We start from the raw sequence: 25,212 nt of genomic DNA on the forward strand, positions 1-25,212 counted from the left end.
CTTGTAGTTGTATTGTTAGTACTAGGCAGTCCTTCTGGCTCTAAGTTTCTTTGTCGTGGAATGACAGAACATCCAACAAATGTAGTATATATTGGATATAATACGTCTCATTTCTCCCTTCCTCAAGAAAGAAGTACTGAGTCAGAAAGTCTGTGGAAGTATAAATATGATGAAGTATCATTTATAGTACTGTAATATACTTCAGGGTCATACAGGATAACGGGAAATTTCTAAATTCTTTCAGTCCCTGGTGAGTTATATTCAACTTCTTCTTTTTTAGAAATTCCATGAAGAAAATTCTGATTCCAAGATGTCCTGAGATCATGTGATTCCATGAGGATTTTTGAACTGTTACTTTAAAAACAAAACAAAGTATGAAAAACTGTGATTGAGTAAATGGATAGATTTTACTCTTACTGCAAAAGAGCACATCTATGCTGCCTGTTGCAGTGATTAGCCACCATCGTTAACATCTTCATATTTTATATTCCTAATAACAGTGATGACTGAGAATCTATTTGAGTTTCCAGCTGACAGAATTAATTGTTGCTATTTTCCTAGGCGCTATTTCTTTAAAAGTACAGTTTAAATCCAAAAGCTGGACTGCTCAGTTATTATTGCTATTAGAAAGTAATTCATAATGTCTTGTTTACTTTTGTTCTTTATTCATATTTTCTTTCCTGCATTGTTTTAGTCAAGTAATGGCTTTCGAGGGAAAAAGGAGAGTTTAAATAGTAACTAAAACTAAGGCTGTGATTTTTCAATATAAAAAGCACAGCTGTTGGCCAAAGTGAAGGAATCTTTTTTTCAGTTTTTATGGAGAAACTGGAGGGGTGACATTCTGACAAGTAAGCTGTATTAAGAGCTCTACACATGGTGCGCCTGGGTGGCTCAGTCATTAAGAGCTCTACACAGATAAGCGGCCTCTTTATTTCTCACAAAGGCAGACAACACACAAACTGGGAAGAACTGAAATGCTGTTGATTTTATTTCTTGGAGAGTTGTTAATTCTCTGTTTCTCTTAAGGGGTTTAGCCATAACTGTGCATAGAAGAATAATTATCTTGCTCTATCAAAAAATGAAGGGGATAATATGTGGTGAATTATGTTCTGATATCCTCCTACAGCAGTTAAAACTGACAACAGCAATTTGAGTCTGTTTTCTTCTTATCCCAGTCGTGGACCGATGTTCCCTTTTTATATTCATTTATATTCTTTTCCCCCCTTCTTCACTTTATTTTAGACAATTAGTAATATACTACTAGCTTTGTGACCCTGTAGCAACTTAAAGGAAAAGGCCACTTTGGTCTGGGGTAACCCAGCAACTCCTGCAGCACGGGCGGGACAGGGGCTACCCTTTAAGGAATGAGGGGAGCTGGTTCCTGAGAAACAAGAAACAATGCATTTTTTTCCATGAACGGTGCTGTTCTGAAGTCTTCAAATTTTCCCTCTGATAGGAAGCAGTGGACATTTTAATTAAAAAAAAAAAAAAGGCAAACTAAAATTCATGAAACATCACTTCTCCCTGAACTGCAGTGAGTGTCATTCACTTGTCACCTCAGTGCTTTACAGTTTGAAGTAGTCACTTATCTGATGGTTCCCACAAGCCTTAGGCTTTACAGGGTCATATCATTGACTTAAAATGAAGAATTAACTTGTGTTACATCTATAGAGAGCAAAATTACACACTCCAGAATTTGCAGTTGTAGCATTAGTTATACAGTTCTGGGTGTTCTTGCCACCCATGGGATGCCTGCTTCTCACTACAACCTGTTGTCTGGACACATGCTTATGTCTTATTTTCCTTTTGGCATGTAGAAAGCTGTTAATACAGTTTAAGGCCAAATTGTGTGTGGCTTCTATATGTAGATAAGATGTTTTGGTATTCATGTCCATTTCATTTATTTTTTAAGTGTACAAAAAAATAGCCTGTTAATTGTTTGTTGAAAGCTACTTTTCTGTTTGTTTTTAATTTTTTTCTCTCCTATACATTTAGTTGAACTTTGTGGAATTGTGGTGTTGGTTTTGTTTATACAGCCAGATTTTTTTCCCCCTTTTTGTGGTCTTCCTTGGTTCTTTGAATGTGCTCTTCTAATTTTATTTTTCTCTGTTCTTATATATTCTTTCCTCCACCCCAACCCTTTCTTTCTTTCTCTCTCTGATTGAGAGGCATTGAATTACGTTTTCAGTAGTACAGGCTTCTTGCCGATATGAAGGGAACTTTTCAGAAAGAGACCTACTCTGGGTCATTTACTTTTGAATACAGTTTTCAATCGTTCAAGTTTTGGATGGTTTATATCTAATGTGTGTTTCATTTTTTTGGAAAGCTATATTTTGTATTTAGGAAATGGTATACTATTTTGCTATTTGTACTGAGTGAGTACATTGGCATAAATATAGAAATTTATATATATACATATATATAAACTATTCTTTTTTTTGCCACACATTTTTGTGGTAAATTTGTGAGTTTGTCTGATGTTCTACCACAACGTGGCGTCTGATAACAGTGAGGGGGGGGTTTGTTATGTCTTTATTGAGTATTTAAGTATCTTTTGAAACAAATGACTTGTTCATCTGTGGCCATTCCATCGGGCAGTTCCTTGATGTTATTAGTGGGCTAAAGGCAGCTTACTGTGTGTTTGCTGGATCTTTCACTCAGCAAAATGTTTGAGTAAGGAAACCCATCTAGGCAGTTGTGTCAAATGGTGTTTCACAAGAATGAGCCATTCAGTCCTTGCTCACTATATATTTAATATTTTATTGTTATTGTTATTATTAATTGGCTTTCTGTATTCTATGCCTTTTATTTATAATGACACTAAAAAAAATCCCATGTTTGTAATTTTAATAACATTTTCCCCATCTTGTAATATCCAGAGCTACTTTATAAATTCTCTGAACCAAAAGCATTTTCCTCAATATATCATCTCTCCCCACCCCATCAGGAAAAATTACCCAGTATAGTTCAGGTTATAAGAAGGATCAGCCACACAATCCAGTGCTTCAGTTTTAAAATGTAAAACTGTAACTGCAGAGGTATAAAGAGGTAGCTTACCCAGCAGGTATAAAAATAAGTAGAGATAAAATACTGTAACTTTATTTCTGAGTTTTCTGACTTTTTTTCTAAGAGATTACACAGGAGACTCAGGAAGTCTATTTGATCACCAAGTTCCAATTAGAATGTTTGTTAACACTGCTCCGTGGATGAAGTGGTGGCAAGAAGACTGGCTTGTGTGCTGACTTCTGTTCTGTTGTTTAGCAAGAAGCTTATCATTGTAAAATGCTGATTGCCAATACCAAGTCACCAGGGACCAATTTTCTGTTGTATAGTATCTAAGTTTAGAACAGAACATACACCTGAACTGTATAGTGGCTTGATTGGATGGAGGCAGAAAACCCAATTTTTATTTTCATAAATTTTGTGGTTATTTATACAAGGGCTGTGCTATGCTACCATATTCTTATTCAATAATGATGAATTTTTTTTTTAACATTGTTTAATGTTCTTACCCCTAAAGGTCAATGTTAAGTACAGCATCTGAATATTTGGTTACAAAAAGCCTTTGTCTTCTTACTGAAGAGTTAGCTCAGTGGTCAGTGGTTGATACTTGTGCTGATAATACAATTTCCAGATTACTGTTACAAATTATAACTACATATGGGAGAGACTCCATGAGCCAGCAAAGGCCTTGGAAGCAACAATTTATTAAATTCATTTATGGCAGAAGGACCTAAATAAACTATGAACCTTTTGTATTCCTTTAAATTGTTACATTCAATTGCTCTTGCTTTTAGCAACTCACCTTAATGCTTGGAGCTTATCTCTGTGTGTGTGTGTGTGTGTGTGTGTGTGTGTGTGTGTGTGTGTGTGTGTTATTCTTTATTGTCATTCCATTATATATCCACACCAACATGGCAGAAGATAAGTAGAATTCATATTTGCTTCTGAGCTTTATCTTGTTACCTTTGTAATTAGGATATTGTGCTGTTATTTAGTCAGCGCAAATCTGTTTTTGCCAGTCTCCCTAGAACAAGTTTTTAAAGGGCTTTGTTTATTATAAAAGCAGAAGTAATGAACGATCTCCCTTCCTTCCCTCCTTTTTTTTTTTGGTAATGTTGTATATGCTTTAGTTGAGAATTTCATTGTAGTGCATTTCTTGTCCATCACAACTTCATTTAATCTGCCTAGGAAAAATAATGTCAAAGGAAATGAGAAAGAACTTATATCTGAGTCCTTCTAGAACTAAGATAATAATTCCTTTTGACCATTTAAATTGTTTTGGACGCTTGTTTTGGAAAAGTGAAATCCGTTTAGACAGATCAGTAATTTAAGACCAGAATTAAATGCTGTAATAATCAAAGTCTCAAAATAAACATGGCTTATAAGTAATCACTATGAGTAATTTGAGAATTTTTCATTGTTCTCATGAAAATTTCTGTTCTAAAACCTGTTTCCTAGTTGATTTTTTTTCTGATTAACTGAAAATTATATGAGGCCTGTTAGCTTTACTCTGCTTCATGACCACAGGCTTCATCGCTACCCTTTGCAACCGTGTTGTATCTGCACACCTTTGGTTATAAAAGGAGGGACTTAGTGAAGACAGAGACTGTATAGTTCAGCAGCTTTATTAGAAAAATAACTCAGAGTACATGCCCTAGTAAGTTAGATTAGTAGAATCTTATAAGATATTAAAAAGAGGTTTTATCCTCTGCTTATTTGTGTCTCTAGAGCTAAATCATGGACATAATGTTCATAATGCAGTAAATATCAGAGTAACATAGTGTCACTTGTGAATTGTCCCAGTGCTCTAGTTACTTCTTTAATCCCCATTTGTTTTCTTGCCATTCTAGCCTCATTCATTAATAAAATTATATTTTTACTCCACTTGCAGGAAATTTTTTTAAATTAATATTTTATATCTAGATCAAATGCTTATGGAAAAGTGCCTTTTTACCATGATAGTGCCCCTTTCTTGTAATTTCGTTTTTCACTGTTGCCAAAAACAAATACAAAAATGATTTCACTAGGCCCCAATTTCAATTTTTTCATTTAGTCATTCTTTTCTCCATTTTTCGATCGACATAGAAAACAACTTCATAAATTTCTTCCTTTGGCTTATGTAACAGAGAAGATACATTGCTAGAATTGTTCCTTTGAGGGATGGTAGGTAATAGATTACAGAATTATACTGTTTCAGCTTTATATAAATTATCTAAATTTGTCTTCATCTTGACCAACTAATGATAGGTCTTATCTGAATGCTAATGAAAATTTCATCTGTGAGACTCCATATACACAAATGTTTGTAGTTAAATTTCAGGAAGGAAGTATTTAAAGCATCTTCTCTGATCTTACTTAGATGGATGAAAATAAATCACTAACACATAGTTTAGGTAAAAGCTGGTAATGTCAACTTTTCTAACTCGACAAGGCCATGTAATTCATTGTAGTGCACCTCTTGCCTGTCAGAATCTTCATAATCTTTATGAAAAATAGTGTCAAAAGAAATAAAGAAGTTATATTGGAATCTCTCTATAACTAAGATAATGATTCCTTTCAACAAGATACAGTTGGATTGAGTGTCCCTCTAGTTTTTGTTAATTTTGCCTCTGTTCTAGCTCCTTATTGCAGTGTTGGTGCCTAACGAGAGGGCAGGATAGCAGTAGCTTTGGGATAGAGCTGCTTTACCATGTGAGTATTTCTTTGACTTAGTGGCTCTGAAGACTACAAACCTTTATGCAATTTTCTTAATACCCTAATGATATTATGCACTTTAATCATTCCAAAGAACTCAAGAATGCTGTATAGTGATGATTCCTTCTTAATGAATACATCTTAACTCTTTATGTCCCTTTTTATTTTGGATAGCCAGCTTGGTATAAGTGTTGTGCGAATATTTTCTAAAATGAGTATGTAGTAGGACTTAAGACTTTGAAATGTAATTGACTATATGAGGAAATGATTACACTTCAGCAAATCATTTTAGAAATATTAAATGTTCAGCTTGCTTATCTGTATGTTTGAGACTTAATTAAAACCAGCTCTCTTCCAGTATATTTTGTGTCATGTTTCTAAGAACCTTGTAGTGTATAGCTTTCTACGTAAACAGTGTAAACCAGTGGTTTTCAAAGTATGGTCCTCAGCCCACCAGCCAACATCAGTATCACTTGGGAACTAGTTAGAAATGCAGATTTTGGGCCCTATCATAGACATACTGAATCAGAAACTCTGGCATGGGGCCTAGCAATTTGTGCTTTAACAAGCACTCCAGGTGATTCTGATGTACGCTCATTTGAAAACCACTGGGACAAATGTTATACAGTAGGATCTAGAAAGGTCCCCCCCATCATACAAATAGTTATATATTGTTCTTTATGTAAATTCAGTTTAACCTGGTTATCCATAATCACTTATTGGCAATGATAATTTATTCTCAGTACTGCCTATAGAAATACAGTATGTTTTATATATATAAACAGTTTAGTCATTGATAATTCAGTTAACTTAGTTTGGCATTTTATTACCATTTACTAAAAAGTTTACATTAAATGACTGATTTAAATATATAGGTGCAATCTTCTCTATTTCTTTTAGTTGTTACGATATTTAAGTAGCTAAAACAATTGACGGGTGCTAAAGTCTCCTGTTTATCCATGAAATGGGTACATTGTGGGCAGTGATAATACAAGCTTTCTTTTCATTGCCTCTTACTTTACCAGCAGACCACAATTTTGGTCTGGCTAGACCAACTCTCAGAACATCATTCCTTGTATTTATATTTGTATCTGAGATATTAAACAAGATGGCTGGCCAGGTCAACAAAGCACCTTATTTAATTTCTTTTTTAAATAGATAAAACTTATTTAAAAGTAGCTTGGTTTGTATGAGAACTGATGCAGTAGAGATGTAGCTATTCTTGGAACTTATGCTTCAGACAAGAATTATTTACTAAAATAAATATTGGACAAGACAGTGCATTATATAATCTGGGCATTTCTCCCTTCTCAATTGTATGCCTCATGGTAAATATCAACTAACAAGATAAGTAGGTTTATCCATTCATTTTAATCTCCATGTGTAATTCAGTACCTCCATAATTGCTGTAATCTCCCTTCCACTGTTTACAAATCACCCAATTAATTAACTCATGGAAGAAAAAATGCACATTCAAAATAAAAATAATTGTATATTCACTTTATAAAAATCACCACTGCTGTCTTTGCTTAATACTAGCAGTGGAAATGTAAGTGGCTTACTCTCCAAACCTTGGTGCTGGCAATACATAGGCAAACTGTGGGGAGATGCTCTAGGTACATTCCTCCTTTCTTGTTCCCTTTCCCTTTTTCCCCACTTTATTGCATAATATATTCCTGTATCCAAAGAATTCTACCACAATTCTATTTGACTCCAACTTGTAATATCTTTTAAAAGACCCACGCTTAACCATTTCATCCTTGTTCTCTTTTTTTTCTCCAGAAGTAATTTGGTTTGAAACAGTTTATAGGGGTTGCTTCTTATTTTAGCTAATGAACCTCAGGACAACACACACGTACACATACACACACACCATCTCAGATGTTTGAGAGTGGCTTCGGAATCAGACTAATGTGCCCAGTAAAGAACTGTGCTGCACTGAAGTGTTTATGACTTTAGTAGCTACAAACTGATTCCAGTGACATTGAGCTAATTCCTTTTGAGCTAATGAATGTATCTGCTCACCTTGTTCCCTTCTACTTGATAAGCTCCAAGTAGTGGCTGCTTTTTTTGGTCAACTTTTACTGAGTTTTAGTCACTTCTTTTGCTTAGTCTTTTAATTAACATACTGCAAATATTTCATTAACCTATTCTCAAGTGCTTTAGCTACCATTCTGCCATTTAAGTTTTTTAATTTTATTTTATTTTGCTCGAGCACACTGGTCAACCACTGAACTGCCTTCTTCCATTGTTCTGCAATGACATAAGGGTTACATTTTTGTGTATATGGCTTTCATAGTTGGGATTTCAGAGCACTGACACCAGATATTCTCAGTTTGTTCTGTGGGGGAATTTCATTTGCATCTATGTTTTTAGCTATCTGTGATAACTTGTTAAATATTAAAAAGATATTTTGCTTCTATTGGAACATTTGTATACTCGCAACTATATTTCTGTAAACAGCTGCAGTCAAAAATAAAACATTGAAAGTTTTCATTTTGCAGTGGGTAACTGTCTTTTTTCCTCAAACTTTGTGAATGAATTCATATCCATGAATGTCAGTTTTGGGCAACAGGAGTAATGTGGCTGAAATTATAAAATCATTTGGAAAAGGTATGAAATACAGCTCTGTTTTTGAGCATTTACTTTGTGCCTTGTAGTTTTGCCGGGCAGTGTACAAAGTGACTTAGTGTGATAGCAGATGATGTAGCACAGAGGTGATTTTGCTAAAAACCAAATCTCCCCAGCCCTCAGTCAAACATCCAGAAGCAATAATCTCTTTTTGTTGTTTTTCCATCAGTTATTTCTACATATATAAATTGGTGTTTACCAAACTGTGGTGTATCTATAACATATCGCTAGTGGTATTCAAAATGAGACATGAGTAAACATATATGTCTTTGTGTTTTAGAAAAAAAATCTATGTCCATCTACCAGACTATGGAGAAATGTAAGTGATATTAAAAACAAATATAGATGATACATGGATATCATGAATATGATATATAAATGAAACTCCAGAAGCAATGCTTTAAACAGTATGCTTATACCTTCTTATCAAATACAGACTCTGTTGATTCTATGAAAGTAGACTGAATTTTCAACATACCCAAATGTATACACAGACGAGTTGTCATTTTAGGAGGCTCTATATATTTCAGCAATGCTGCCATTGTTCTAAATGTGTTTAAAAGTTGTCTTTTGGCATTTATTGGCTTCAACGGCACTGGAAAGGAGTGATGATGAAATGAAATTCTGTAAGTATAAATATCACAAAGGGTTGCAGATGGGTTAGATGGGTGATGGCTATTGACGGCACTTGTTATGATGGGCACTGGGTATTGTATATAAGTTAGAAATCACTGAATTCTACTCCAGAAACCAAATATTGCACTGTATGTTAATGACCAAAAATTTTAATTAAAAAAAAATTTTTTAAGCAAAAATAATAAAAGAGTAAAAAAAAAAAATCTTGGGTCCGAGAAACAGCCTGTATGGGCAAAAGACTGATCTGAAGTTGAAATGCTCAAGTGGCTGCCAGAAGAGCTGATGCAATCATGGGTTACATAATTTAAGTTACAGTGTCCAGAACAAGGGAGGTGGTTGTCCTGCTTTACTCAGCTGATAAGAGTACTACTCTGTCATGTTGTAAGGAGCAAATACATTCTCAGCAGCCATGTAATCAGGACTATAAGAGAATTGGAACATCATTTATGCCTGCTCAGGACACAGCAGGGACTCTAGAAGTATAAAAGTAGCTACAGTTTCTCAACAGCAATACTTAATGGTCCTGCTCTTAAGAAGTAGTATTGTTTGCTACTCTTGTGCTTGGTGCCATCGTCCTGCTTCTACGGCAGTACAATGTAGTGTTCAAAAGCATATAGGCTCTTGAGTTTGCCCACCTCAGTGGAGTTCTGCACATGCTATTGAACCTCTCCATTCCTCCATCTCTTTACTTATAAAGTAGAAACAAATAAAACCCTCCTCTTAAGGTTATTGCAAGAACTAAGTAAATTATTCCATGTAAAATTACGTAGTTCCTGGCACACAGTAAGCACCTAATAAGTGTTAACCTTGTTTTAGTATTACTGGTCCTGACACTACTTAGCTATTCTGTCCCTTGTGCACTATTCTTTTGTGCTTTTTTTTTTTCCAAAGACATGTTCTGTTAATCGTCTTCTCTCTCCAACATCAGAACCTTTTCTCTGAGTCATTCCCACTGGCATGTAAATTTGCTGTAATGTCCCTTATCTCTTAAAAAATCAAATAGCTTTCTTCAACCATACAACTCCGTACACAAAGTTTACACTTTCTCTGCTTCTGTTCTTTCTTGAACCCATTCCAATCATCAGGCTTTCATGAAACCACTCTCCTGAAATATCTCTTGTCGAAATTACCAGGGGCCTCCACATGGCTATATGCAAAGGTCAATTCTCATACCTATCCTACTTGGCTTATGAGTAGGAGTAGTATTTGACCCACTCGATCACTCCCTCTTTGGAAGACTCTCTTCTCTCAGCTTTCAGGACCCCACACTCGGCTCTCCTGCTCTGCTGGCCACTTTCGTTCTCATCTTCTTGACCTCCTAACACCAGAGAGCCCTAGAGGTCAAACATCAGATGTCTTCTCTATTGTAGTTTATTTCCTAGGTAATCTCATCAGTGACATTGCATTATTCAATTGTCTCTATGTTGAAGATTTCCATATGTATGCCTCCAGTCATAACTTCTCCCCTAACTCCAGGTTCCTGTTACCCTTAATAGACCTCCATCTCAAACATACGATGTCTGAAGTCAAATTTTGATTTCAGCCTTCCTGACCCCAACTTCTGCTCCCAATACTCTTTCCAGATTCTTGATCATCCTAGCAAATGGAGTCTCCATTTTTCCAGTTGCTTAAGCCAAAATACCTTTGAGTTTATTTGACCTAGATCCAGTCCTTTACCAAATACTGTTATGCCGACCTTTGAAATATATTCAACCTTATAAATACATGCACTTCTTGACACCTCTGTTGCTCAAAGCATTTATTAACTAGATTGTCGCACCATCCCACAAGCACAAGCCATGCTTCCATCATTGTCTTATACTTGATTACTCACCTACCAGCCAGAATTAAGCGTAATACCTCTGCCCAAAACTCTCCAGCCACTTCCTATCTTTATAATGTTACCAGCGTTTGTAAGGCTCTGTGTGATCTGATCCCAGCTATGTGTCGGACCTAGCCCTCTCTTCCTCTCTCTCCTGTGCATGTTCCTGCCTCAGATATTTGCACTCTGCCATCACTACTGCCTTCCTTCACACATCTACATCTCACTCCCTCACTTTATCAGGTCTTTGCTGAAACGTAGCCTTATCAGGCAGGTCTTTCTTGATCACCCTGTATAAAGCAAAACTACTCATATCAGGTCTCTCTGTTACCCTGCTCTTTTCTTCCTAGCATGAGGTACTTGGTTTTGTTTATTGCTGTGCTCCCAGTGCCCACACGAGTACCTAGCCCATTGATTGGATAAATCAGAATAAATCAGGCAAATCACAATAAATACTGCTGCCCCTAGGCATTTGTTTACTGAATTCTAGGTTTTTCTTGATTTCTGTAACATTCTTATCTGGATTTCTTGAAATGTCTGTAGATTCCCTGCGAGGATCTTAATAGGTGGTTCCTTTACCATTCAGTATGAAGCAGCCCTGTTGGGAGAGCTCTCAAGTCTTATATAGGCTTCTGGCCATTTGTTTTTAAGATTTTATTTTTAGGAATGCTCTCCACCCAACATGGGGCTGGAACTCACAGTTCTGAGATCAAGAGTTGCGTGGCCCACCGACTGAGCCAGCCAGGCCCCCCGGGGCCATAATTTATTATTGCATGCTCTGATCCCGTCTTCCCTAGCAGATTCCACTTTTGCCTGTATGCCATCAGCAGCTTCACTGAAACCAGTGAGTGTGTGTCTGTTTTGTAGAAATGGGTTTTATTTATCTCATTGGGAACTTTTAGAAATTTACACAAAATTGCAGTGAGGATAAAAGCGACAAGAAAATATTTTTCACAATGAAGCACCTAGCCATCTGCCATTGTGTATATTGTAGGGAGAGAAATACCCAAGTGCCTGTCGGCGCCTGGCAGGCACATGAGGCTCTGGCCTGCCGCCCTCATTGTCTTGGTAGGTCCTGGACCTGTTAACCAGTATCAGGCAACCTTGCTTTGCCTAATCTCGCCTGTTTCCTTTCAATACACCACAAGAGGGCGGCCTTTCATCATATTCTACTTGAATTAGGCCCACGTTGAGCTACATACACTTCAATAATTGAAATTGGATGTTGGAATATTATGTCAAAATTGTTCAGAGTTAATGAAATTCTAGGATTACAATTTCATCCCCAAAACTGTGGGACCAAAACGCATCCAAAAGGAAAGTCATCCAAAAGGAATAGCAATGATAGAGAAGAAAAACTTCCAGGGTGTTATGTGGCTCAGAAATAAAATACTATTTGTAGAAGGCTGTTGTTAAGTATTAGGAGTAGCTATTTCTTGAATTCATTCGTTGCAGCAGATGTAGTGTACAGATGTGGTGGCTTATTTCTGCAGACATGAAATTAGAAGATGGAGATAAAGAAGAGACTTTTATTATCTTTTCACTTGAAGGTATCGGTAGGTACTATATACAAACAACAAAAGTTGAAGCAAGAGTAACACATTAGGCATATTAGTCACTGTGCAGTAATTAAAACCAATATAAACAAGCACAGATTAGTAACTACTAAACAAGTCCCCCGGGTCAGACAGATGCAGTCATTTCTTTCTCTGAGCAATTCCCTTCTGCCATAAGCCACAGAGAGGTAATTAAAAGGAAAATATATCGCTGAAGAGTTGGATGCTGTCTTGCCAGATTTAGCCCTAAAAATTTATCCCTAATAAGAGGAATTAAATTGTGTAGAGGACCTTAAAGATTATTGTCTGGCATCTTTCTACTTCTTTCCCTGCTTTATATCCTAAGTGGCCTCTTGAGCCTAATCAGATTTTGCCATGATAGCAATCTAAGAATCAGTTACATTTGATAAAACTATCCAAAAATATATGAATATAGTCTATTCTGTCTCGTATTCATTCCTTGTGGAAAAAGAAAAACACACATCTTAAAAAAATACAAATCTTAAAGACTAAAGCAAGTCAAGGAAGTCTGAAAAAGAAAGCTTGATTTGGCTACATTTTAGAAGGAAATCAAGTCTTGTGAGTCTCATTTTCTGGCTTTGATCTGGTTGTCAGTTGGGATGGACTTGCCCAAATGATGGCCCACAGAAAGGCCAAATTTCTTGTTTTTCTGCTCATCCTGCACTTCCTTTTTCATTAAGAATCCTGCCTGGAAGTTTAAGTCAAAGAGGCTACTTGGAGCAAAATACAGTGGAGTCTCATCCCAAATATTCTCCAGGCGTTTCTTCCATCCTTCCAGGATCTGAATTCGGGCATCTGTAGGAGTGTACCCAATGCTATATGTCAGTTGAGGTTCCAAGACTTGGAAGCCACAGAAATGCAGAATGCCACTCTGGGGATACACAAAAGCACAGAGAAGAGTCAAAGAACAAACCCTACACAGCTTGTACCATGTGCGAACAACAAAAGGTAATCTAGGTTTTCCAATGAGACACTCCGATATGGGGGCCTGAGGCCCCCCTGGAGAATCAGTTCGTAGCTATTTTCTCTCACCTGCTCTCTATTCCTAGCTGTTACCTATTTTAGCCTATTCAGCTGAGCTCTTTTTTAAATGACTAAAACCTTGAAACCCTGCCAGCCTGGGATCCTCTGCCAAAAATGCCGGAAGCTCTATTACATAAGGGAGTTTCAGCTTCTTGGCAGCTGACTCTTGCCAAGGATGTGGATGTGCCTTTCTCTGCCTCTCCGTATAACCAGAGGAGTCTCAATAAACGATTCTTATCATTTATTCTCCCATATTAATGGCCCGCTATTACCAGTGGCCACCTCATTTGCTCTTTTCTCCATCCCTCTTCCTTAGAAGAGATTATCTTGACAGTCCAGTGGCCAACCCCCAAAAAGCCTACCTCAGACTTCACTCTTGTTAGCTGAACTAAATCATTTCTTACAGTTTTCTAATAGTTTGTGAGGCCGTAACAGCAACTTGGAGAAGGCCAGGAAGCTTGGAGAGGGACGTCAGTCATCTGGAGAGAACTGGGCACATGGCTATACAAATCTAGGGGTTGGTTAGGAGGCAGCAATGTTTGGATGTGTGCAAACATTGGACGTTTGGCCTGGGAAGACAAGCAAGGCCTAAAAGGGAGCTCCCTGGAGTTCTGAATTACTACGTTGCTTTCATCCTCACACCTCAGGTCTCTTTTCAGCTGCGATCTTGGGGATCTGGACCCCACAGGAAGCTCGATTAATTAATCCCCCTGAAGGTTCATTGAAAACAAGTAACCTGAATTGGCCAGAGAATGATATTCATGTCTCCGTGGATACCCTGCAGAGAGTACATGGAGCCGCTGCCCCCAGTGGTGATGGAAAGCACGGTCTTCTTATTCTGTAAAAGGCAAGTCGATGTTACCCTCTTCATCTCCATGGTGACAGGAAGTTAATGAAACAGCCCCAGGGAAAAGAACACACAAGTCCACCCACACCCACCTTCGAGTCCTGTTACTTCAAGCATTGGTTCCTCTGAGCTACTCAGTGGGATTCCAGAAGTCACACCCAGGGCAAGCCCAGCACTCCCATTCTACTGGTGGCAAGTCAGGGGACTACAAAACCAGCGGGGACTGCTGGCACCTAAGGGGAATTCTGTTGTTTCTACAGGTCTCCCCACGGTGCTACACACCTATCCAAGCATGTAATCCAGGAGGCCTCAAAATGTTTCTTGTGTAGTAGTTGGGTCTCTAAAAAACTAAGATATACTTTCTTATTTTTATTATGGAAAATGTCATACATAGAGAAAATAGTATAATGACACTTCCACCGCCCACCTTCGACTCTCAGTATTAGCTTTAGCTCATACCCTTGCCCCTTAGGTTCCTGGGGTATTTTAAAGCAAGTCCTAAAGTCATGTCTAAATATCTACAAAAACTTTACGGTCCATCTCTCCGAAGAGCCTGACCTTAATATCTAATTGTGTTCAAAACTCTGCCTTAGAACGGAATCTACCCAGAATCTAGCTGATGGAGAAAGCAGAACCATCCACCTACCCGGAAAGGTCCCTTGTCATACATGGCAGCATACGTGTAAGCAAACTCCCCTATGAGCACTCGCTCGAACCAGCCTTTCAGGATGGCAGGGACTCCAAACCACTGCAGTGGGAACTGTGGGACAGAGGACAAAGAGGTCAGCTCAGGAACACTGCCAGCCCAGAAGGCGGCTCAGGTGCTTAAGGGCTGCCTGTGACGTCACAGAAGGGGCCCTTGTCACTTCTTCTGGAGGAGTTAGCACATGAAAGAAAATTATTGTCCTTGGTCAGTATCTTAGGTTTATCAGGGAATTCCCAGGAGAAAGTCCTGTGGGGTCTCTTGCCTGATAAAGGCAGAACAAGGACTATAGCAGTATTCTTCTTCTCCCTGACTTAGGATTTAAAGAATGACAAGTGGAACATGCCCACGTGAGAAAAATTAGGACAGAGAAGGAATTTGGAGGACTTGATATCTTTCTCCGATATTTGAATGGTTATTGACCTACAGGAGAGGGGCAGAGGGGATAGGGTTTTAGAACAGAAAGAACACGAGATTGTGTTCTCACCCTGTTTCTGCCACCGACGTGATGCAAGACCTCTGCCACATAAGCTCCTTACTTTCCCTAAGTCTCCTGTCCCTCAGCTGTGGAAAGAGGGGCTTGAGTCATCTCTAGAAGCTTCTTATATTTATGACTGCAACTGTGAGGGGCCAGACCCGCAGCTGGTCCCTGCGAATGTCCTACAGTCAGAGCTGAAACTAGAATTGCTTGGCTTGCGGGGTATTGAGAGCTTATTCTTCCTCTGGTTGTTCTTGGAGAAGGGAAGTGAGCAGGGGGCTAGCTGACATGGCACCTCGGTACGAATTAAAGTGCTCCTCTCCTCAGGACACTTTTTCCGTGGTGAAAGACTATCATACATAGTACACTGATTCTTGCAGAGTAAGACTTTTCCTGTCATCCGTTGGTAAGATGTTATAATAAGTCTACAGATCTGCAGTGTATACATTGCCCTTCGATATGTTCTATTTTATAGTGCACAGCCTGCACAGCTGTACTGATAATAAAGTAAACTTAGGCATCGGATAGAAGCTAAGTGAAAAGACCACCAAGGTCTGTTCCGATTCTGAAATATGAGATGTAGACTTGAAAGCTGCTCCAGCTGCCGCCTTGGCTGCACCAGGATAAGATGCAGCAGAAAACGAGCACCAAGAAGGCGTCCTATGGGGCACCGGCTAATGGCACGTGGCTTTGATCTATAACAGCAGGCCTGAGGGTCGAATAAAAGACCTACAAGTTTGGGTTCTTTGCAGCTGATTGAATAATTGCAAAAACCACAGCTGGCGTCACCCTTCTTGTGCAGTTTCCAGTGTCATATACATCCCACGTTCAATATCAAAAAGCTGGTGAGAACCAGGAGAAGCAAAGCCACTGAGTCCCGTCCAGCATTTTCAGGAGAGAGGCCCGACAAGAAGCATATACACATCCAGGACTGACTCCTTAGCGGGGAGACAGCTTCCAGGAGAAGAAAGGCCCTGCTCTGCAGCTGGAACACATTAAGTTGGGCAGCGCGTCCTTCAGCTGGGAGGCTCCGACCGCAGAGGTCAGTCTCCCACGCTTCACTCCACAGACCATGCGGGGTGCTGATGCAGGGGGGGGAGGGCTGCAAACTGCGAGAGATCTCACAAGGAATCACTAATTGAAGAAAAGCGCAAGGCTCATGTGTCATCCCTGTAGTCACATACTTTCAAAGAGCGGTACGGCCAGGTTCACCCGGTCTATAAATCTGTGTAAGAGCGCACCTTTGAAGTCATCACCCTTCTTGTACAGAGAACACGCTCAAGTGGGTAACTGACTTTTCTAAGATCACACAGCTAATTAGGTGACCGGTCTTGAGCAGTGAGAACTCAAGTGTCCTGACACCTCTTCTGATGTCCAACCACACCTGAAAAATCACAAGGTCTGCAGCTTCCAGCTTCTTTTGTTCGGCCACAATATCCGGGCTTAGACGGCCTTCTTTATAAGCTAGAACAGACTCGACAGGATACTGAAAGTTCCCAGGGTCCTTCAGTGTGCCTGCCAAGAGGCAAAAGACAGGTTGAAGCTAGAGGGGCCAAGGCTGGGCCAGAGAACCCACAGGTGAGACGTGCCACAGAGACCTCATTAAAGGGGGGAGCTGCTCCTACCTGTGATGTCCTTTCTGGAGATGACGGGATTGAAGTGCATGGCGTACAGGTCCGACACAGTGACCTCCCATCCCTTCCTCTTCAAGGCCTCTACCGCAGCCTCCTTCATGGCATGGTTGAAGGATGTCTTCTCTGCGTGGGCCAGTACGATCAGTGCTCTTCCGGCTACTCAGGCACACACAAGGCACAGGGAAAAAATCAGCTACCAAGCAGCAAAGCTTTAGCTACAGGACGGCCAAGCCAGGATCCATAATGCAAGAGTTGACTTGAGGAGCGCCTGGCTGGCTCAGTTGGAAAAGCATGTGACTCTTGATCTTGGGGTTGTGAGCTCAAGCCCCACGTTGGGCAGAGAGATTACTAAATAAATAAACTTTTTTAAAAAAGGGAAAGTCGACTTTGTTAGGCATTGGGTCATGCAGCCCCCCACCCTCACTGCAGCCAGAAACATATTTTCTCCTTAAAAGTACCAACGATAAAAGGAGGCATCTTAACTCAGTAGCTAATTTTGTTGGCATACTTAATTGGCCATCTGCATGAAAATGGAATTATCCCCTTAGAAAACTAATATAAGGTGTTAGGAGTCAGGATAGTGGTTCGCCTTGTCAAGGAGTAATAACTGGAAGAACAGAGAAGGGGCTTTGGGGTGCTGGTAATGTTCTCTTTCTTGATCTGCATGCTGATCAGACAAGTCTGTGACAAGTCCCTTCAAATTTGTGCACTTTCCAGTGTGTCTGTTGTATTCAATATGTATTTTGAGTGGTTTGTGGTTTTTTTTTTTTTTTTCGCTATCCCACAAACACTGCAGACAGAGCAATAAATTCCTGGCAAAGATCCAAAGGGAGAATTTGTATAACCTCAAGGCAGAGAACACTTTTTAAGAAAGACTAGAGATTCAGAAACCATGAAGGAAAAGCTTGCCAGATAAAGCCACATAAAAATTAAAAATTTGCGTGTACCGGAAGGCACCATAAACAAAGTCAAAAGACAATCAGCTAGGAGAAGGTATCTGCAGCCCTTATCACAAAAGGTTAAAATCCCAAAGAATGCCTACCAACAGAAAAAGATAATGCAATAAGAAAAACAACTCAAGGTCTTCAGCACACTATTCACAGAAGAAGAAATGCTGATGACAAAAAACAAAAGAGTAAGTGCCCTGCCCGGCCTGCCAGGAAAAGCACATTAAAATGAGATTAATATTATTTACCCATCAGATTGGCAACACAGGAGCGTCTGGCTGGCTCAGTTGGTGAAGCCTGTGACTCTTGATCTCGGGGTTCTGAGTTCCAGCCCCACGTTGGGTGTAGAGATTACTTATAAATAGAATCTTAAAAAAAAAAAAAAAAAAAGACTGGCAAAACAATTTAAGACAAGCAACACGCAACACTGAGGGCTATTAAGATTGCAGGAAGACTGGCTGGAAATATGAACTGCCTCCACCTTTGGGGAAAGTAATCAGGCTGCATCTCTTAAAGTTTTAGAGACACATAAATCTTCTGGAGAGCCTGGGTGGCTCAGCTGGTTAAGTGCCTGACTCTTTTTTTTTTTTTTTTAATGTTTTCAGTGTACTTGGTATGGTTTTTTTTTTTTTAAGATTTTTTATTTATTTATTAGACAGAGATAGAGACAGCCAGTGAGAGAGGGAACACAAGCAGGGGGAGTGGGAGAGGAAGAAGCAGGCTCATAGCAGAGGAGCCTGACGTGGGGCTCAATCCCATAACGCTGGGATCATGCCCTGAGCCTAAGGCAGACGCTTAACTGCTGTGCCACCCAGGCGCCCCTAAGTGCCTGACTCTTGATCTCAGCTCACGTCATGATCTCAGGGTTGTGAGATCGAGCCATGCGTCAGCATGGAGCCTGCTTAGGATTCTCTCTCCTCTCTCCCTCTGCACCCTGCCTCTCTCAAAAAAAACCAAAAACATAAATCTTTGATCTAGCTCTCCAACTTTGGGGAATCTCTTCTACAGACTAAAAGCATCAGGACATAAGGATACACGAACAAGGATGTGTACTGTGTCATTCTTCTCATTGGCAAACACTGGATACAACCTGACTATGCGGAGTATTTGAATAAATTACGGTACATACAGAGCACAGACTAGTATGTTGTTAACAAGAAAGAGTTAACTATATATAGTCACCCAGAAAAAAAGATATCCATGATGTATCGTTAGCTGATAAAATGAAGTAAATGTGAACCCATGTTTATAAAAGACAAAGAAAGAGCATCTGGCTGGCTCAGTTGGAGAGTGCAGAGCTACATCTTGGAGTCGTGAGTTTGAGCCCCAGGTTGGGTATAGACATTACTTTTTTTTTTTTTTTTTTTTTTAAAGATTTTATTTATTTATTCGACAGAGATAGAGACAGCCAGCGAGAGAGGGAACACAAGCAGGGGGAGCGGGAGAGGAAGAAGCAGGCTCCCAGCGGAGGAGCCTGATGTGGGGCTCGATCCCGTAACGCCGGGATCACGCCCTGAGCCGAAGGCAGGCGCTTAACCGCTGTGCCACCCAGGCGCCCCGGGTATAGACATTACTTTTAAAAAAAGACAAACTACATATATGTGTACGTAGATTTGCAGTACATAGGAATGAGGGAAAAACAGTTTTCTTAGCTAAGTAAGAGATGGCAAAGAGGTAGAGACAGAGGGGAAAGATCTACTTTTTTTCTTAGACCTTTTTTTCTTGGACCTGTTTTAATAAAGTTGTTAGAACAAGCATGCTATACTCGTACAAGAACAGCATTTATTTTTTTTAAGATTTTGAGAGAGAGAGAGCGTGCGCGCATGAAGGGGGAGAGGGGCAGCAGGAGAGGAAGAAGTATGCTCCCTGCTGAGCGGAGAGCCTGATGTGGAGCTGGATCCCATGACCTGAGCCAAAGGCAGACGCCCAACCGAATGAGCCACCCAGGCACCCAAAGTTCTATTTATTTTAAAGTAATCTCTATACCCAACGTAGGGCTCGAACTCACGACCCTGAAACCCAGAATCCTGTGCTCCTCCGACTGAGCCAGTCAGGTGCCCCTTTTCCTTCTTTATTTTAACTGAAGTTTATTTGACACACAATGTTACTTTAGTTTCAGGTGAACAACAAGTGATGCCACATGACTGTACGTTAGGCCGCACTCACTCCACGTGTAGCAACCACCTGCTGTACCACAGAACACTATTACAGCGCTATTGATTATATTCCCTGTGCTCTACCTTTTACCCCTGTGACTTATTCCTTCCGTAACTGGAAGCCCCTATCTCCACTCCCCTTCACCCAGTTTGCCCTTCTGCCCATTCCACTCCCCTCTGGCAAAGTTGCTTTGGGTTTTTTTGGTTTTGTTTTGTTTTGGGGCTGTTTTGTATTTATGGGTCTATGTCTTTTTGTTTGTTTGTTATTTGGGTTTTTAGATTACACATACAAGTGAAATACCATTTGCCTTTCTCTGCAAGAACAGCATTAATGGGCGCTTACTATGGGCTAGGCACAGTTCCGCTTGGAGTGCTTTGCATTCTTTTGCAGTTGTCATGGCAATGCTGAGGCAGCTACAATGAGTATCCCCATGTTATGGAGAACATTAAGGCACAGAGAAGTTTAGCAAGTTACCCAACTTTACCTAGTAAGTGGTGAAACTGAAATAATTTTAAAACATATAGACATAGGGGCTCGTGTCTGGCTCAGTTGGAGGAGCGTGGGGCTCTTGATCTCATAGTTGAGAGTTCAAGCCCCACGCTGGGTGTAGAGATTACTAAAAAAAAATAAACATATATATGTTTATAGAGATATATACCTATATCTATATCTATATCTAGAGACATACATAAATCCACACAAAAATGTGCAGGCAGCAGGGGGAGGGACCAGAGAATGGAGTATACCACCACCACCGCTCCGAGTAACTGGTATCACTACCTCGTTCCTTACTACTCCTAACAGCTGTGCGCACGGTGGGGGAGGGGGGAAGCTCCAATGAGAGCAGCTGCTTCGGGTTAAAATCAGCCAGGTGCCCGCTTCTCGCCCCAGCCCGCCGCAGAGGAGCGTCGCCAAGCTGGCTCGTGGCGTTTCAGGCTCTGTAAACTCAGATGCAGTGGAATATAAGTTTGATAAGGCATTTAAATGCTATGAAAGTGATTTATCAGCTTTGGACAGCCGGGGAAAAGGGAAAGGAGCTCCTGAGGCTGCCTCAACAAATTCCTACCCCCTACTTTTTTTTTTTTTTTTTTTTTTTTAATCAACTCCAGGATTTCCCACTCTGAGGAGAAATGTGAGTATTAAGTTCGGACGAGCATTTTCTCTGACTTACCTTTGCATTAGTTATATCAATGTTTACTGAATACTGCTTTGTCGGGTTTTAGTCTCTTGGCTTCCTAGCTATATATAGATACAAAGTGGTTTGGGGTTTTTTTACTTCTTATCAGTATTAACAAGCATTTTCTGGGGCGCCTGGTTGGCTCAGTCGGTTAAGCGGCTGCCTTTGGCTCGGGTCGTGATCTCAGAGTCTTGGGATTGAGCCCCACGTCGGGGCGTCCCTGCTCAGCTGGGGAGTCAGCTTCTCCCTCTGTCCTTCCCCCTGCTCGTTCTCTCTCTCTCTCTCAAATAAATAAATCAAATCTTTAAAAAAAAAAAAAAACATTTCCTAAGTAGTAAAATATAAAGACACTTCACCTAAAATGAGAAAATCAGGGTATCTATCCCTTGCTTTCAAGGAGCTCATCAGCTACTTGTTATTGGATGCCTGATACCTTCAAACATAAGCCATGTGAGACAAGACACAAACAGGAAGGACATATTTGCAAGAAATATAACTAACAAAGTTGAGTATCTAGAAAAGATTGATTCCTGAAAGCAACGCAGGAGGAAAATGGTCAAAGGTTCTGTGCACAGAGCAGAACGTTCATTTGCAGTCAACAGAGCGGGCGCGCTGCTTTGCCAGAGGGAAAAGGTAAATGGGAGATTCACTACCCAACATAATAATATTAAGTCACTCGTTGCCAGGTCCTTTTTCATGGACAAACTTGCAGTCTTTGGACTTGAAGGGTTCAGTGGCCCTTCCTGCCACTTAACTAGCTACATGACAAGTTTGATTTTCTCAGGATTTACCTTGAGAAAGGCAGTAAGACGGGCACACAAAAAACTAGTGGCGTTAGCCTGACGGGAGACAAGGGACAAAATTTCCAAGGAAAACTGTTCACTTCAGGGCTGGCTGATGAGGAAGGGCTTCAGAAGGAGCTGCCACTGAAGGAGAGGTTTGAAAGACAAATGGGGTTATCATCAGTCACTGTAATTTAACATTCATTTCTGCTTGCCAGGCACATCCCCGACCTAACATATGCCCTTGTACGTCCCAAGGCTGAGGCTGTCCTTGCTAATTTCAGTCCCTACTTGAAATATGCTCCCTGTTCATCCCCTTTTTTTCTGTGTCCTGAAGTCCCTCGTTCCTTCCCCACCGGATTTTGTGTTCCATATCCACCCCAGCTGACTTCTTCTCTCCCTGGGCAGTGCTCATGTTCTCACTAACCCCTCCTCTCAGCCTCTCCACCAGGCACTGCTCTAGGCATTTGGGATTACGTCAGTGTGCAAAAACACAAATCCCACCCCCACCCCCCGCCCCACAGAGTGTACATTCTGGTGGCCAAAGCATCCCGACTGTTTCGGGGGACCCGACCTCTGTCCTCATCTAAGGCTCCCACGTTCCTACAATTCTCTGCCTTCAAAATCAGGCCAATCTGAAACCAAGTCTTCACAAATGTTCCAGACTGCACGGTACTCTTGTCCACCTGCAGCTTCATTCAAAAGCATTATAGAACTTAATGACAGAAAAAGATAAAGCTGGCAGACAAAGAAAGGGGTCGTGGCACCTTGTTTTAATGTAAAGCACATTTAAATATCTTTACCAGTAAAAAATGCGTTACCCACACCATCATTCTGGCAGGAAGAATAAGCAATCAAGGGAAACCTATCACAAATAGAAGAAGGGCAGGCCTTTCTATCAGTTTTGTGCATTCTGTTTCTGGCTTCTGGGCTCTCTGGGTTCCTCAAGGAACATGGGCATGCCAGTCAGAGGCACCTCGTGGTTGCAAACAAATGCTCTGGTTGCAGAGAATCTTCCGTAAGATTGGGAAATCAGGAAATAGCCCTTACCCTCTATCAGAGGAGGGAGGGCCTGTGCCTCAGGGCAGCTAAGAATGAAGTAGAGAGAACCCACCCCTAAGGTACATGCAGGAAGCCTTGTCAGCTGCAATGCAGTCTCTTCCAATCCCCAGCTTAGCCCTTTTCACAGAGATTCTAACTCTAGTTTGTCAACTACAACAGCAAGCTCATCCCTCACTTAACTTTTGGCAAGATGAGATTCTCTGTGTGTGTGTTTTTGGGAAACAGAACTAGGTTCAGAGGGAAGGAAACTGCCGGAAGATAGAGTTCTGTCCCAGTTGAGGAAATGGCTTTCTAAACGGTAGCACTGCCCCGTCTGGGAAAGATTTCCCTGCGCCTGCAGGCGTCGCAGCTGGCGTGTCTTAAAGGCCATGCATGTATCCAGTAAACTTGTGGTGACCCATAAGGTCCCCGCGGATGGATGGTGGAGAGGGGAGGCTCTGTCATTCGAAGAGGACCTGACACAGGGATCGGGTTTGCCCGATCCAAGGGTCAAAATCAAGACTGTCTCCTGGTCAGGCAGCCTGAGGCTGGTCTCTGTCCAACTAAAGGGAACAACTTCCCCAGCTCCAGCCATCACCGGATCTTTTAATTTTCCTCCAGCAGCAGAGAATTCATCTTTTTAAATGCAATCACCTATATTTATTGTAATTTTAGCAACTTACACCAAAATGTTTTAAATTCTATAAGGCCAAACTAGGTGCAGCAGTGGGCTAGATCTGGCCTCGGACCACCGGTTTCCGACCTGTTTTGGAGGGATTTTTTTCTGCTTCCGAGGTCAAGTCTCTTTCGAACGCCCACCCCAGTTCGGGGTGATGGGGTAGAAACAGGAGCCCCCTTCCCCTAGTGCCTGGTCAGGGCTCATCCTGGGATCCTAATGCCTTTGCTTTTTCAGTTTTGAGTCATGAGGGAAACTGAGACCTAAGGCCCTCGGAGCTCCCGCAGACATGGCGGCTACGGGTGCCTCTGCTCCGGGGGCGCCTCTGCTTTGGGGGCACTACGGCGTGGCACTCACCAGGCAGGGCTCCGGCAGGGCGTTGATTGGCCGCGCTGCTGGTTGTCACGGCGACCCTGGCCTCGGCGAAGTCCTCGCGGGGGTGGGGGGCGAGGTCCTCCCGCAGAGGTTAGGGCTGCGGGGTGCCACCTGCACAGCGCCAGCCACTTTATACGCTCCCCGCGCCCGGCCCCCTGGAGCGGTGCCCGCCAGGGCGGAGCCGGGCCCCTCGGCCTCTGGGGCGCAGGGCGGGGCGCGCCGGGGCTGAGGTTCTGGGAGGGAAGGGGTGTCTGGGGGCTGGAGGAAGAACCCTGGACATGGAAGATGGGGGCCCTGAGGTCGCGGGGGGGGGGTGACGGGCAGGAGGACGCAGCTAAAGTGTCTGGGTGCAGGCAGGAGGCATGCCCCTCAGGACTCTGTCCAGAAACCACCTGGGGACACTGGGGGTAAGTTTCCGGTGGAGTCCCCGGCGCGCCCCGCCCCGGGTGCCTCTCCCAGCCTTGGGAAAGCGCCTCCGCACGGAATGGGGCCGGCGCGGAGGAGTGTACATGGTTGTGGTCCTTAAGCCTCAGATTCGCTGAGTCACTGTGACTCTGGACTTCGATTTTGAGGGCTGAGGTAGCCAGGGATACTTACTCCAGGGAAAAGGAATTCGTTTCCTCCTTGGCAAGGTTCAGATTCGGCTCTTGGGGGTCCCGTAGGGTGCACTGCCCTTGGTGCAAACCCCTGCTGCTCCGAAGCGGGAATCTAATTGGTTTTGTTCCCCAGGAGCTAGTCCAGTGCTGGTGGGGGAGATAGCAGTAACAGGAAAGCATTTAAGAATAACCAAGACAAATGAACGTCGAGTTGCTTTACACACAGCCCTACTTGGGGCAACTGCACAGAGCAGAGAGAAAAGTTCTAAATCTCCACCAAGTGAAAGTTATAGTAAAGTCTTCATCCTACAGGTTTTATTGTGCTTGTTTTAGTCGGCTTTGCAGATACTGCATTTTTTTTTAAATATAGAAATTGAAAGTTTGGGACAACCTCGCATTGAACAAACCTGCCC

General features: G+C 41.6%; 2 protein-coding genes across 8 annotated transcripts in view; one reads left to right on the plus strand and one right to left on the minus strand.

Annotated features, from left to right (window-relative positions):
- The window catches only part of NFAT5 (nuclear factor of activated T cells 5), a 125,004-nt gene extending 110,008 nt beyond the window's left edge, over nucleotides 1-14,996 (plus strand). For all 6 annotated transcript variants that reach the window (XM_087870538.1, XM_087870539.1, XM_087870540.1 and 3 more), the window contains one exon: nucleotides 281-14,996. The gene's annotated coding sequence lies outside the window, so the exon portion shown is untranslated. The remainder of the gene's footprint in view (nucleotides 1-280) is intronic.
- On the minus strand, nucleotides 12,302-24,819 carry NQO1 (NAD(P)H quinone dehydrogenase 1). 2 transcript variants are annotated; one of them, XM_087870544.1, is made up of 8 exons: nucleotides 24,801-24,819; nucleotides 24,186-24,314; nucleotides 18,244-18,363; nucleotides 17,040-17,204; nucleotides 16,799-16,929; nucleotides 14,880-14,993; nucleotides 14,123-14,224; nucleotides 12,302-13,234 (listed from the first exon to the last, which is right to left on the minus strand). In XM_087870544.1, the coding sequence occupies exons 3-8, from the start codon at nucleotides 18,245-18,247 to the stop codon at nucleotides 12,929-12,931; spliced, it is 822 nt and encodes a 273-aa protein (XP_087726670.1). In that variant the 5' UTR covers nucleotides 18,248-18,363; nucleotides 24,186-24,314; nucleotides 24,801-24,819; the 3' UTR covers nucleotides 12,302-12,928. The 2 variants fall into 2 exon arrangements, with proteins under 2 accessions (XP_087726670.1, XP_045651715.2); XM_045795759.2 differs by lacking the exon at nucleotides 24,801-24,819 and adding an exon at nucleotides 22,121-22,255 and having other exon boundaries at nucleotides 24,186-24,463.
- Nucleotides 24,820-25,212: the final 393 nt, after the last annotated feature.

Source organism: Ursus americanus, chromosome 21 (assembly GCF_024610735.1).
Source record: "Ursus americanus isolate L20-20 chromosome 21, mUrsAme1.1.p, whole genome shotgun sequence".
NCBI lineage: Eukaryota > Metazoa > Chordata > Mammalia > Carnivora > Ursidae > Ursus > Ursus americanus.